This window comes from Vigna radiata, chromosome 8 (assembly GCF_000741045.1).
Source record: "Vigna radiata var. radiata cultivar VC1973A chromosome 8, Vradiata_ver6, whole genome shotgun sequence".
Lineage (NCBI taxonomy): Eukaryota > Viridiplantae > Streptophyta > Magnoliopsida > Fabales > Fabaceae > Vigna > Vigna radiata.
Window position 1 is genome coordinate 32,723,213 of NC_028358.1, and position 14,660 is coordinate 32,737,872.

The 14,660-nt window shown below is 32.9% G+C and overlaps 4 protein-coding genes across 5 annotated transcripts; 1 reads left to right on the forward strand and 3 right to left on the reverse strand.

The window, feature by feature from the left end:
- Window positions 1-1,201: 1,201 nt before the first annotated feature.
- LOC106770930 (probable transcription factor At3g04930) lies at window positions 1,202-2,518 on the reverse strand. The gene has a single exon (XM_014656784.2). It carries the CDS (start codon window positions 2,516-2,518, stop codon window positions 1,379-1,381), a length of 1,140 nt encoding a protein of 379 aa, XP_014512270.2. The 3' UTR covers window positions 1,202-1,378.
- Window positions 2,519-4,432: 1,914 nt separating this feature from the next.
- On the forward strand, window positions 4,433-5,599 carry LOC106770551 (probable transcription factor At5g28040). Its single transcript, XM_014656354.1, has one exon. It carries the CDS (start codon window positions 4,433-4,435, stop codon window positions 5,597-5,599), a length of 1,167 nt encoding a protein of 388 aa, XP_014511840.1.
- A 311-nt stretch (window positions 5,600-5,910) lies between these two features.
- LOC106772480 (guanine deaminase) lies at window positions 5,911-8,571 on the reverse strand. Its single transcript, XM_014658901.2, has 5 exons — window positions 8,425-8,571; window positions 7,776-7,835; window positions 7,500-7,690; window positions 6,338-6,442; window positions 5,911-6,241 (listed from the first exon to the last, which is right to left on the reverse strand). The coding sequence occupies exons 1-5, from the start codon at window positions 8,462-8,464 to the stop codon at window positions 6,053-6,055; spliced, it is 585 nt and encodes a 194-aa protein (XP_014514387.1). The 5' UTR covers window positions 8,465-8,571; the 3' UTR covers window positions 5,911-6,052.
- Window positions 8,572-9,915: 1,344 nt separating this feature from the next.
- LOC106772482 (guanine deaminase) lies at window positions 9,916-11,220 on the reverse strand. Of its 2 annotated transcripts, none has more exons than XM_022785216.1 (4): window positions 11,073-11,220; window positions 10,698-10,831; window positions 10,329-10,433; window positions 9,916-10,237 (listed from the first exon to the last, which is right to left on the reverse strand). In XM_022785216.1, exons 1-4 carry the CDS (start codon window positions 11,098-11,100, stop codon window positions 10,040-10,042), a joined length of 465 nt encoding a protein of 154 aa, XP_022640937.1. In that variant the 5' UTR covers window positions 11,101-11,220; the 3' UTR covers window positions 9,916-10,039. The 2 variants fall into 2 exon arrangements, with proteins under 2 accessions (XP_022640937.1, XP_014514388.1); XM_014658902.2 differs by having other exon boundaries at window positions 10,647-10,831.
- Between the last annotated feature and the right edge of the window lie 3,440 nt (window positions 11,221-14,660).

Here is a 14,660-nt window from a genome sequence, read left to right on the forward strand (position 1 = left end):
CTATTAATTCGATATTATTTATGATTAACAAAAGTTGTAAAGATAATATCACATGATTAAGTCTATATTTCAATATCTTACAACAATTATTGTTTATTCAATAATATAGTTTAAATTCACTTAGAAGTAAAAAGTAAATAGATCCATGGATTCGAGTCTTACGTATATAATTGTGTTAAATATCTGTAGTCTCTAAAAGACATATTTTACCAAAGGCATCAGTTTAAAAATCAATTAGTGAAGTTTTAGTTAACAATGAGATAAAAGTGAACAGATCCATGAATTCGAGTCTTGGTATATAATTGTGTTAAATATTTGTAGCCTCTAAGATGCGTATTTTCTTTCAAAAATCCAGTTTAAAAATCAAACTACTACGGTTTAGTTAAAGATCATATTTGGCTGATTTCAAGTTTTAAGCAACTCTAGTAGTTATGTAAACTTCTGATGAGTCCTAGTGCATTCCAACACAATCTTCAAAAGGAGTTATAGTAGTTAATTGAATGTTTACTGATTATAAATGTGAGTAATACATATAGAATAAGCCACAATATGGTCTTCCAAAATTCTCATTTCCAAGTAGTCTTTAAATAAAACTATATAACTAATCTTTGAAATATTGAATGTTTGTTAAGGTTCATATATTTTACTTAACGTCTAAGGAGAAATTTAAATAGTTATTTAATATTTTAAGGATTATTTAACACGTTTTCCAATACTTAAGCGATATTACTCTTAAATAAAATAGAAATACTCCAAGAACTAAATTAATGGTTCTCTCTCTCACACACACACAAAAAGGCACAGTTCTCACCGTGCTACGTGTTTCACACTAGTCACTAAATTGGGTATAGATGGATAATGTAGTTTATTCCGAAATTGTGCTGAACTTTCATGAAAGTATGAAGTTCACAAGATTCCTTTTGATGAAAAGCAGTTTCTTACTGCCTCTTTTTTCCAATACTTTAAGTGTATTGAATTTGCATTATTTTTTATATTCATTCTTTTTGCCATGTGATCGTCAATTTGGTACTGAAATTATTATATTTAGGAAAATCGAATTTGGAAGTTGAACTATTACGAAGGCACGGGCTGAAAAATGAAGAGATATCCGATAATTATTGAATCAACCACAATATATAATGTCTTTCAACCCACAAGCCTCTTTCCATGAAGCAGAGAAGAAATGTAGAGCACATCAAAGTATAAAGAAGCTGTACATGTAAATTATTAATAAGCGTAGAAGAAAATTTTACACAAGACAAGAAAAACAAGAACACATTATTAAACAACTGCTGTCTGCAATAATGAAAACCTAAACTATTAAAAAAAGAAAAAAAAAAATAAATTAAACCCTATAAACGGTTTGATTTATTTTGAGTCATCCTCCACCGGAGGATCTCAACTCCTCGAGAGCAACCTTGATCTCATTCTGCAACAATTCCAAACGCTTGGAATAGACTTCCAGCTCCAAAATCTGTTGCTTCCTCCACTTCTCATCCATCACCATTTCCCCAATGCCCAAATTCAATGAACTCAAAGCCATTGGCATTTGCATTTGCATTTGCAAGGAATTCAATGGAAACCCTCCTCCAACTCCAAACCCTCTTCCCCCAAAACCAAATCCCATGCCACCACTCACCAACTCCTTCAAAACCGGCGACACGCAACTCCTCACCGTCTCTTCAATCAAGCTCTGTAAGCTATGCCTATGGTTACAATTTTCATTATCTTTGTTACTGTTATTGTTACTATTGCCAATACAATTAGTATCCTTATTCAACGCTGAACCGTCGTGGAACTCGCGCTTCTCCGATCGAGACCGCGACCGCTTCCGCGACAGCGACGTCTTCGCCGAATGGCTGAAATTAGGGTTGGGAATAAGATTAGGGTTAGGGTTGATTTCGTCGTCGTCTTCGACGGGACCGGTGATTGGGGCGGTGTTGCTCCAGATCCTCCGCGAGATTTCGAAGGTGGCTCTGTCGTGAGGGCTCTTGAAGGAGAATTCCTTGCCATCGTTGATTTTGGTGAGGACGTTGCGGTACTTCTTCTTCAGCCTTCGGAGCTTCTCGACGAGCTGGTTCTTGTTGAAACCGAGTTGAAGCTTCGACTTGATCTGGTCGTAGAACAAAGCGGTGTCGTTGTGGTGAGAGGATCCTCGCTGCGTCGTGTAGTCCAGAAACCCCTGCAAGAGCCCAATTTCGTCCTCGTCCGTCCACAGGCGCTGGAACAATCGCCGCGAATCGTCAAGCGCCTTTTTCTCCTCGACTTGCTCCGTGCGCGGCCTCTTGGGCGAGGAATCGGCGACAACAATAGCCGTAGACGCGGTGGCGAGTGTTTGGGAGACGGCGGAACCGGGGGCAGCGAGGGTTATGGCTGCGAGGACGGAATGAGAGGGTTCGGTTTCTTCATCGTCTAAAACATCGTCGTCTTCGTCATCCTCCTCTTCGTCTTCTTGAGTTTCGTCGTCGTCATCGAGATCTTCTTCAGGGAAAACGGTGTCGTTTAGATCGGATGCCATGGGCATTGGAGTTGAATTGGTTAGGCGAAGGGCGTAGTATTTGGTTGTTTTGTTTTTAAGGTATCACTGTTTTTTCACTCACTCCCTTCCAATCAGAATCTGGGAGCTGCTTGCTGCTCGTTTATTAGGTACCTGACCAACCAACTTCCCCCACTTCCTTTCCTTTATTGCATAATTTAATCCCTAAATTTTTTATTTCATATTTAACATATATTCACATCAATTCTAATATTATACCAAACATTAAAATTTAATTGTTAATTCAAACTTCAAACTCCTGCTTTTAGATTTGTTCACAAGCTATTCACATCTTCCGTTCACGTAATCAACAACCATTTTCTATTTAGTAGTATTATATACACTAATAAATATTTTGGATTATAGTTTTATTTTATGAATAATTCATACAATATATTGTATCGTGTTGATAGTATAACCATTTATATAATTCTCAAGAGTAAAAAAAATTTCTCTTAATAATCAGAAAAGTCAATATTAATATTATTTATTATGGTATTACAAATATAATTGAAAATTATGGAAGAGCTATTATACTTTCACCTAGAAGTCTAATAAAAAGTTATTAAGTTTTAAGGATATTTGTTATTGAGATAAACAATAAAGAGATATGAAATATTTTTATATAACTAGATTTGAGTTGAATAAAAAAAATTGTATTAAAAAAATTATCAACCTTATTTTATGGTTTGTATTACATATAAATTAAAACACGTCATTATAAATTATAACTTGTTTGATAAAATCGGTTGAATTATCTTGATTTATCATTATATGAAAAAGAGTAGAAAAATTAAGTAAACACACATAAAAGTAAAAAAAAAAAAATAGTTAAATAATTTCTTACATATTGTTTCTTCACAAGAAAAATTGATAATAAGATGATCAGTATAAAAAGTTAAAAATAAGTCAATCTCATTTTTAAAAATAAATCCATCACATGAATCATTTAGATATGTAATAATTTTAATTAATGCATCAAGTGAAGAATTACATATTTGTTTATTATCAACTCACAAACGTTTACACAAGTAATAAAATTAAAAGCTCACATTTCCGATTATCCGATTAGTCAAAATGTTTTAGTCTTCCTATAATAATTGTCAATATATGATGAGATAAGAAGAAATAATTGATCCTTACGTTTATTATTCCTCAACCATTATTTTTGGGACAACGAATTCTTATATTTATATAGCAGTTGAACTCAATTCTTGAGTTTAATACATTTTTATATTTTTTTTTAGCAATAATGCATATGCCTCCTCAGACTTAATCTCCCATGTGGGAAAAAATCATCATAACTTGTCCCGAAAGTAGTTTCCTTCGCTACTGGTCATTGTCACCATCACCATTACACGCACATTCTATTACATGTAGTAGATTTATAAAATACCTTTTACAATTCTATTTGTTTCCGTATTTCTTCCTTTAATGAAATATATATTATTAATCACGTAATTTTTCTACACTATTCTTATCACGCATTTTATTGAAAAAGAAATGTCAAATATGATAATTGAGGAAAAGAAAAATAAGGAAACTGAAAGAGAAAGTCAGTGCATATTTTTAGTTATACCTTTCGTAAAAATATGCGGAAATTCTAAAAGAAACTAATTGAATTAAGTTTATAGAAATAACATAAGTTTTATTGTAGGTAAATTGTTTGGTTTCGTTAACAACCTTAAAAAAACAAGCATGTCAAACTCATCATGTGTTTTTTCAGCTGAATTCGGATTATGCGGATGAGAATATACAGAAAGATATTTCTCCTCCTATTAGTGTGGATGTTATAGGCATTCATTCTATTGATAGTAAATACACATATGCCATGAAGGAACCAACGGCTACATTGATACTCTAATATGAGGAAAATGGAAGTCTGGTGTCTCAAAAATGCTTTCCCCGTTGGTTTCTTGGTTCTTGTCTCCTTCCTCCTCCTCTTCCTCTTCCGAAGAAGAACAAAACCTTGACATTAACACTCATGATCACACTAAGCATCAAAACTTCAATACACAAGATGATGATAATGACCAATATCTTAGCTCATGCGATGTGGATGAAACCATTCCCGTTGCTCTTGCCGTTCCCAGTGCCACCCCTGCCGTGACGGTGGCCTTTCCGGCCGACGATGAAAGAAGCACGGTTCCCGGCACCACCGCCACCGTCACTGCCACCACATTTGTAACACGCTCAAAAGGGCAGTGCTCCAACAAGTATTCGGGCATTGTGAGACAATATCAGAGACTGTGGACGAAGCAGGACGAGAAGGAACTGCTAAAGGGATACCTTGATTACATTAAGCAGCATGGGAGGACAACCACCACCCTCCAGAACGACGTAGCCTCGTTGTATGATCACGTGAGGCCCAAACTGAACGTCGATTTCAACAAGAATCAGCTTGTTGAGAAGCTGCGTAGACTAAAGAGGAAGCACAAATTGGCTTTGAACAAAGGCACGGACAAGGAAGTTCCCTTTAGGAACCCCCAGGAACAGGCCATTTTCGAAATTTCAAACAAGATTTGGGGCAATGACACTGATAACCTATTAGACCAAGAGTATTTGGAAGGTGATGCGTCGGGACGCACTCCTGAAAGTCGTTACCTTGGGGGCATCGTTAAGGTGAAGGTTGATCAACTTGACAACAGTGATGAAATAGACGAGAGAGTGCCAAAGCGGTTGCGGCTAGATGATGCAGAAGATGTTAACAGAACAAATGAACATAACAATAGTGGCAGCCTGCAGGTCTTCATTGAGGAGACCATGAGGTCCTGTTTCTCCCCATTGCTGAAAGAAATGTTGGATGAAGTAAACCAAGAGCCACCTCCTGGGTTGGTTCCAATCCCATTGCCGCTATATCCTGAGGAAGTAGACCATGAGCAATGGAGAAAACGAGGGATTTTAGAGCTGGAGGTGTATTTGAAGAGGTTGGAGTTGTTGCAGGATCAGATCAAGGCTAGATTGGAGGAATTGCGATCTAGACGGGAGGTGTATGATAAAACTTCCCCAGGATGTGCAGAAACAGCTTGTGCTTTATCCAACACCAACAACTTCAACGAATAGTAATATCTCTATCAATTCTGTAATGTTTGTGGTAAACAAGAAATTTAATTATATGTATCTTGGAATATATGGATGACAAGCTTAGGTTCTTGTTCATGATAAGTTGTCATTTGTATATTCAGTGCATTATAAGCCCAATCGCCTCATCATCTGGTTTGAACAACCTTTACCTCCTCCTACGCAACTCTCCAATAATTAAACGTCATTCATGAAGCTAACATATCTATAATCATTTGTGGCGTCTTAAGCAAACAGATCATTCATAAATTTAACATATAAATGGCCATCTGCAATGGCTTAAGCAAACAGAATGAATGAACTAATGAATGCCTTCATGAAGTTATGTAAACTTTGTATTTCTTGAATTTATGAATGTAGTTATAGTAAGAAATTGAATTTTTTTCCTGAACAAATGCATCTTGTGTTCACTTTTAATCAGAAAACTAAAGCAAATCAGTACAGGGTAAACTTCTCTTTTGTCTTCTCAAATACTTGTTCTGCAATAACAGCACCGCTACCATCAGCCTTTTTTATCTCTAACTGGGCCTTCTGATAGAAACCCGTTCCCCTCAGTGCATCGGCAATGAAATCATCAAATCCAATTGCTATTGCAGCTTCTGCTTTAGCTCCGTAAACCAATCTCTGTTCGATGCGAACAGAATGAACAATGCGATTATTTTAATAAAAACTACGGAAACATGTGGTGAGAGGAAAATATGAATGATGTAGCTGGCTCACCTTAATTCTTGAAAGATGAATAGCACCAAAGCACATTGGACAGGGCTCACAAGAAGCATAGATTTCACAGTCAGCAAGTTCAATTTGATTCAGCTTTTGACAAGCCTACAAATGACAGCCAATTATATAACACGAGGTCCTAAATGATGTATATTAAGAACATAAGTAGGCAAGTGGAGTTTGTTTGGAGGAAACTTCTTCATGAACACTTTGGGAAGAGAAAACTAAGAGGAAAAGAAATGAAATTAGTTTACCACAAGCCAAAATTAACTTATGTATAAGTTAAAAAACAGATTTTGGAGAAGCCAACAGAAAATAACTTAAAAAATTAGTTCATGCATAAACTATTTTTCACTTATGGAGAAGTTGATATCATTTTCTTTCAAATTTTTCTCTCTCCTAAGTGTTCATAAAAAAATGTTTCCATACAGACTCTTGTTAAAGGAATTAAAAAGTGGTACCGGATATAAAATAATCAAATCCCTTACATACATAACAGACTATATATATATATATATATATATATATATATATATATATATATATATATTATATATGTGTGTGTATATGTATGTGTATATATACATATGTATGTATGTATATATGCCGTGATGAAGGGAGTCAAGTGACCTGCTTTTAAAGTTACAGCAAACAATGTAAACTCTCACCAACTTGAACTCACACAACCTCTTCAAGGTATCAAAAGGTGTTTTCCAAAAACATCCAGAGTTTGAGATTCTAGTAAGTCAGAGACAGCTAGAGTAAATAATAGATTATTGTAATATAACATTAAAGAATGCTCAAACTACAAGTTATTTGTTTTGGTACTTCTATTGGGAAAGAAAAGGAAAACACTTATAACTTTATCTTGTTTAACACGCCAGGTTATACACATCCAGCAACATGATGCCTGTTTGAACAACTTTTTGCCACACTTCATCAACGTAGGAATGGACAAAGAAAAAAGTCAATCTGACTAATAACTTCAGGAATAGTACAATCAACCCCTCACTTAATCCTTCCCCATATTGGAAGCCAAATGGTAGATTAGAATATCAAGGTTACAATTCCCAGATATTTGTTTCATCCACCACTCTTGATTCATGCTATAGACCTCAGATTTCAAAAATCAATAAATTTTTAAATGGAAAGAATAAGAAACCTCTCTTATAGCAGTAACCTCAGCATGGGCAGTTGGATCCGTGTTTCTTAAAACCATGTTATGACAGCTTACGACTATTTCATCATTCCGAACAACAACAGCACCAAAAGGGCCTCCATCGCCACATTCAACTCCCTTATATGCTTCTTCAACTGCCTTTGTTAGGAACTTGTGGTCTCTATCCTTTACAGCTGGTATACCGAGAGAAAATAATGTTTGGAGAAAAAAAAAAGAACTGAAGGGAGCAGGGGAGTAGCAACAGAAATAGTTTCATACCTTCTTGATGACCAGGAAATGCAGAAGCAACAGAAATAGTTTCATCTTTGACTTCCAAAACTATAATAAAAAAGGCAGTATCAAACAGTCAGATCCTTCCATATAGAAGAAAAATCAACAAAGAGCGTTATTATACTAAAATCTTAATGTTCATTAAGAAAAATGGACTTTACAACCGACAGCTACTGCTAAAAAAGGAAAGGTAGAAAGCTGATTTAAAAAAAAAAAAAATACTCATTTGCTTAGATATTATTAAAGCACACATACAAGTGAGAAGCCCGCGACTCCTCCTGAGTAGCTAATTCTGTGTATACTTCAAAAATTACAAATTAAAAACGAGACTTGGGGTCAATTTTTTTAAGAAAACTTGAGCTTATACATACACCCCACCTCTTGTATTAACTGAATTGAACACGTTTGAAATTTGGATTAGAAAAATTGGATTGTGTTTTGCCTTTGAAATTGGTTAAGTCCTGTTCCTGACTCATAGATTATAGAAAGCAGCTTCCTTGACTAATGTAAACACTTAATCTGGTTTTATGTTATCCCCAATAAAAGGAGGATCTGCTGGGTCTATGCTTTTGAATTACTGAGCATGATAAGGGAAACAGAGATAGAAACAAAAGTCTATAATGATGAAGAATCTTACCATTGGAAGTGGCATTAGCAGCAGAAGTAGAGTCATCCATGATGGTAAGGGGATCTGAGGAAGAGAAGAAGAAAAGGAGGGAAGATAGAAATAGAAAGAGAAAAGAAGACCCAGAGAAAGGAAAGGACTAAAAAGTTAGTTTTATCATCCCATCTGATTTCGGACTCACCCAACTAAAACCTTACACGCAATCTCTTTCCTACTTTTTTTTTTTTCATTTCCTTTCTGTAAATTTAGTTTTTCTTACTATTTTCCATTTTTTTATTTTCTTATAATTATTTTCTTTATATTACAAAACCATCATTCTGTTTTCTATTTATTACGGCTTTTACATACTTCTACAGGAAACAGACAAACTAAATAAAAAAAGTTAGTTTTAGTTTTTTTCACACAAATATTTAGAAATAGGAACAAAATTAAGAAAAAAGCGATACATTTGTAATTCAAGTTAAATAAAAAAAACACTGGAAATGAAAAACATAATGAATATACTGGCTGATAATATATATATATATATATATATATATATATATATATATATATATATATATATATATATATATATATATATATATATATTACTCTTAAATTTCAGTACTGGACTGATATTGATAGGTTAGTTTTTTTTCTCTTTTATTATATAACAAAAAATGGACTTTTTTTTTATTTATTTTCTATGTTGAGTCAAATATTATTGAATAGATGGCATTAACTCCTGCAAACAGAAGATCGGAAGTTATGTAATGTAAAAACAAGCAGAAAATTCTGGAAACAAATAATTAGGTGAACTAAGCAACTAGTTTCCGTAAACAAGGGATGCAAACCAAAAAAAAAAAAAAAACTAACGTGATTGTTTTCACTTCTTAAAAAATTTAAGGACATTCAACAAAACAAAAGCAATGAGAGATTATACTTGGTCCAATTATTTAAAAAAAATAAAAATAAATATATATATATATATATATATATATATAATTTATTTCTCTTTGTTTGTAATTTTAAACAATTTAAATTTATTTTATTATTTATATTTTAATTATATTTTATGTCTCTCGTGAATTTAAGTATATTTAATTCAATTTATATTAATTCTTTTTATCAAAACGAAAACAATATAATTAAAGATTGTACTAATTTTCAATTGTGTGTGTTTTTAAAATTGACCTTTGAATTGAAAAGAGTAACTTAGGCATGGCGAATTCGTGTCATGATCGAAAAAGATTTGCTTAAAATGGAAATATAAAATGAGGAGATTTTAAAATGTTGTTGGTTGTGTTTTTGCTTTGCTTTACAAAGGAAACTGGTGTAGAAGAGGAAAAATATCTATTCTTTACAACTTCGTTTTAGTAATTTACACATAATTTCTCATCTATTTATATTATTTTCTTTACACTCCTATCATTTACCACACTTGTTTGAATTCTTTTTCTTTTGGACTAGTGGCATAACTTGAAGAAACCAAATGTCTATCACAAGTTTTCTTGCATACGGTTATAGTAAGAAACTGAAGTTTTATTGAACTTTAACTCACCATTGTAACTTGAACATGAATATAGTAACTGTAATTAAAGTTTTATTGAACAACTGTAACTTGCGTTCATACTTGATGACATGATTAAGCAACTGAGGGCGTAACAAACTTGTCTTTGGTATTCTCAAATACTTGTTCCGCAATTACAGCAACACTACCTTCAGCCTTTTTGATCTCCATCTTCACCTTCTCATAAAAGCTACTGTGCTTCATTGCATCAGCACTGTTACTCCCAACTCCAAGAGCTATAGCAGCTTCTGCTCTAGCTGCATACACCACTCTCTGTACCAGAGTGAGCAGAATGAGTATTGTCACCAATTTCATACAAACTATATAAACATTTGCATAACTGTGAGTAGTGTGGCGAGGTCACCTTGAATTTGGAAAAAAGAATTGCACCATAGCACATTGGACAAGGCTCACAAGAAGCATAAATTTCACAGTCAGAAAGTTGAACTTGATTCAGCTTTCGACAGGCCTTCACATCATATCATAAGATCCAAAATGCGTTAATTATATCGAACATAATAAGTAGACAAAGTAATATATTTTGTGCAAACAATATATTTCTAAGTAGAAAAGCTAATATGGTTTCAGAAATGAAGCAGCAAAATACATATTCTAGATGCATATATGATGCTCTTTTAACAGTGAAATTGAAGACGGAAAATATAACAATTGTTAACTAAACCTCTCTTATAGCAGTAATCTCAGCATGAGCACTGGGATCAGTGTTTCTTACAACCATGTTATGACAGCTTGCAATTATTTCATCATCTCGAACAATAACCGCGCCGAATGGACGACCATCGCCACTTTCAACTGCTTTATATGCTTCTTCAATTGCTAATGTTAGGAACTTGTTTTCTCTCTCCTCTGCAGCAGCATGTTATAAGAAGACAGTGTTAGCTCCAATTACATAATCAAGTGTTTCACATCATGGGACAGATTTAACGAAATAAAATGATCAAATCACGATATGTTTTGCCTCCATATAGTGTGTACGTGACAATTTAACATTACATAATTGAACAAACTAGCATTGACGGAAGAGGGACAAAATTTAATTAACAAGTGAAACAGAAGTACAAGAAGTTATAATTATCAATGATTTTACCATTAGAAGCAGTAGCAACATCCTCCATCACGTATAAGGATTAGATGAGAAAGATGACAAGAAAAATTGAGAGCGATCGTAAAAATCGCATAGAAGAAGAGAAACGCAGAGAAACTAGACCTAGATTTTCGCTTGGAAATGCATAGTTCATAAATGACTTGTTTCTATTACTGTAATATATTTGTAGTCTACTTACGCCAGAACTTAAAATATTTAAAATTGGGGCTTTTTAATAATATTTGACGCGTGTAGAACTTACTTTGTTCTTATTTAAATATTTATTGAGTTTTATTTTCCCGAGAGAACGCGTGTTTATTACTTACGAGAACACGAATATTCTATTCTTATTCTTTGGTAATCTTTTATTTCAGATAAATATTTTATAATAATAATTTTTTAGATTAAAGTATAAATAATGTATGATCTTAGAAAATTTAATGAAAACGATTAATTAAATTTAAATTACAGTGTTTAGAAGACTTAAAAAAAATTTGGTTCTTAATTTTGTTGATTTTGTTTAATGTGGGACTTATTTTTTTTAAATATTCAATGTGATCTCTATTTTTGTCAATTATATTTAATTTGGTCATTTTTTATGGTGTCATCTAAATTGTTAACGGAATATGAATAATCACGTGTCAGTTCCAGGTTTTTCTATTTTTTTAATTAAAATTTTTAATTTTAAAAAATTGTTCATGTGTCAAGTTAACATTGTGTCACATGACAGTATCAATTTCAAGTTAATGTAAGTACCACATGTCGGTTAGTGTCAGTATCATCAATAAGAAAAATTGATATTACCAACTGTCAAAATCTACCACTAGTAATGCATAAAATCTGTCGATAAATTAAAATTATCGATAGTAAAAAATCTGTCAATAAAAATGTTGTCGGTAAATTTTATTGACAGATTTTAACGTCGGTAATTATGGACAAAAAAATTCATCAATAAATCTATCGATAATTACAAACAGAAAAGTTAGTCAATAATTACCGAAGGCAAAATCCGTCAGTAAATACCGTGTTTCGCTTCTTCTTCTTGCTCATCTCTCCTTCTTCTCCTTTGCTTTAGGGTTTCCATTTTTTTATACATTTTCAGGCCAATAAAATCAATTGTGCCTATCCCTTTCATTCATTGATTTTTGAACTTTTAGTTTGATAATGTGAATAAGTTTCAGGAACACGAGTGACGGTGGAGCTGTTGGTTTACAATGTGCAAACAGGTTTCATTGGTGGAGATGTTGATGGATGCTACTGGAACGGTAGTGAAGTGCATGGATCTTGGTGCGAGCATTTGTGTTAATGGCGCGATAGAAGCTCTCTAGTGAATGCGTGGTGCATTACCCACTTGCAATCTCCGCTGAGTGTTAATGTTAAAGTTGTCAGTGTCGGGTATAGCTTCGATCCGCATTGTTGTTTGTGGCTGAAGGTGTCGCAGGCTATGGCCATTAGAGAAGATTTGACGATTTATTTTTTGAGATGAAAATGAAGATTGTAGGTGTTGTGACCATGAGAAAATGAAGAAAATAAGGAACTTCGCGTTTTTTAAAAGAAATGGAGATGAAGAGATGTTGGATGCAAAATTTGGACGAAAATTTTGTTACTCTTTTTACTAACAGATTTTTTCATCAGCAAATGAAACATGCATTACCAATGAATTTACCAACAAATTTTTTTGTCGATAATTACCGACAGAAACAATAGTATTACTTTTATATAATTAAATATTGTGATAATTTTCTATTGTGTGTGTTTTTAAAAGTGACCTTGAATTGAAAAGAGTAACTTAGGCATGCCAAATTCATGTCATGATCAAAAGTGATTTGCTTAAAATAGAAATATAAAATGGGGGTGATTATGAAATGTTGTTGGTTGTATATGTGCTTTACAAGGGAAACTGGTGTGAAGAGGGGACGTACATCTTCTAAACAAAAGCTTATAAAAATATATTTTTGACGCATTTCTAAGCTCATTTAATATATTATTTTTTATTTTTTATTAAAAAAAAATAATAATATAGTGATATATATATATATATATATATATATATATATATATATATTTATATATTTATATGTATATATTTATATTATTTTATAAACATTAACAAGTCATAAAAATGATAAATTTTTATATTTTTACAAGAAAAAATAAAAAAGTAAGAAGAATAATATTAAAAGAATGTTAAATACTTGTGTCTACTATGAAAACGATCTCAAATGGGTGTAGGTGTTTAAACTTTTATCCAAAATTATTTATTCTTAACATCTTCGTTTTAGTAATTTACGCAGCTTTTCTCATTTGTTTATAGTTATTTCTTTACACTCTTATCATTTACCACACTTGTTTGAATGTTTTTTCTTTTAGATTAGTGGCATAACTTGAAGAAACCAAATGCCTATTGTTAAGACTCAGGATATATAAGGCACAAATTGATGCAATGAGTGAATGTTTTATTCAATAAACAGAGATAGCTTATATAAGTCTTTACAATAATTGTCAAACTGAACGTGCCATACTGCAGTGTACTAAAATAGGCATATAAAATAGGATCATGATATTTTGACAACACTTTTTGACAACATTTTTTACAACGGTACATGTGTCATCACTTTAATGATCTATTTGAATTTATGTTTTAAAAAATGTTTAAAATGCACCAATCACAAGCTGTCACGTATGTGTTGTCAAAAAGTTGTTAAAAAAGTATTGTTAAAAGAACTTTTTCCTATAAAATAACAACGTAACTACCTAAGACTATTTCAATCCTATAAACAAGGAACTTTATGAGTACTTAAGCTAAATGGATGCATTTAGCTTATTTCAATAACTATTGTAACTCTAAGCATGTGTCGGATTTTTTCAATTTGATCAAGCTTCAATGCTTTAGTTATTATGTCAGCTACTTGCTCATTGGAACAACAGTACGTTAATAGAACTACTTGATCATTAACCAAGTCTCTTAGAAAATGAAATCTTACTGCTATATGCTTGCTCCTTCCGTGGAAGACAGGATTTTTGGATAATTGAATGGTAGAGCTGTTGTCACATAAAATTTCAGTTGCTTCCTTTTCTATTGAACCAAGGTGCTCTAAAATTCTATGGATCCAAATACGTTGGTAGGCACAAGATGCTGCAACAATGTATTCAGCCTCGGTGGTAGATAGGCTTACCACAGGCAGCTTGTTTGACATCCACGAAACTACTCCATTTCCAATTAAAAAAAAACGGCTCCAGATGTACTTCTTCTATCATCTAAGTCACCTGCATAGTTATTGTCATTATAAGCCATGAGACCAGTCTTTGTTTTCTTTTGATAGAATATACCATATTCGAGGGTTCCTTTGAAATATCTTAATATTTGTTTTGTTGCAGCCCAATATGACTCTTTTGGATTTGCCATGTATCGACTAATTAAACTTACTCCAAACATTAAATCTGGTTGGGTCACTGCTAGATACATGAGGCTCCCAACGACTTGTTTGAATTTAGTAGTGTCGACTGCAACACCTTCAATATCATTGGAGTATTGTGCCTGGTACAATTGGATTTCGCATCGAGTTGCTTTCAGTCATGTTGAATCGTGTT

What these genes read in the sequence shown, in the direction of transcription:
- LOC106770930 (XM_014656784.2), bottom strand. Translation starts at nt 2,518, where the DNA reads ATGGCATCCGATCTAAACGACACCGTTTTCCCTGAAGAAGATCTCGAT.
- LOC106770551 (XM_014656354.1), top strand. Translation starts at nt 4,433, where the DNA reads ATGCTTTCCCCGTTGGTTTCTTGGTTCTTGTCTCCTTCCTCCTCCTCT.
- LOC106772480 (XM_014658901.2), bottom strand. Translation starts at nt 8,464, where the DNA reads ATGGATGACTCTACTTCTGCTGCTAATGCCACTTCCAATG. An exon ending in TGCTAATGCCACTTCCAATG is followed by an intron (nt 7,836 to 8,424) that starts GTAAGATTCTTC and finishes TTTTTATTATAG; the next exon opens with TTTTGGAAGTCAAAGATGAA. An exon ending in AGGTTACTGCTATAAGAGAG is followed by an intron (nt 6,443 to 7,499) that starts GTTTCTTATTCT and finishes TGTCATTTGTAG; the next exon opens with GCTTGTCAAAAGCTGAATCA.
- LOC106772482 (XM_014658902.2), bottom strand. Translation starts at nt 11,100, where the DNA reads ATGGAGGATGTTGCTACTGCTTCTAATG. An exon ending in AGATTACTGCTATAAGAGAG is followed by an intron (nt 10,434 to 10,646) that starts GTTTAGTTAACA and finishes TATGATGTGAAG; the next exon opens with GCCTGTCGAAAGCTGAATCA. An exon ending in TTCTTTTTTCCAAATTCAAG is followed by an intron (nt 10,238 to 10,328) that starts GTGACCTCGCCA and finishes ACTCTGGTACAG; the next exon opens with AGAGTGGTGTATGCAGCTAG.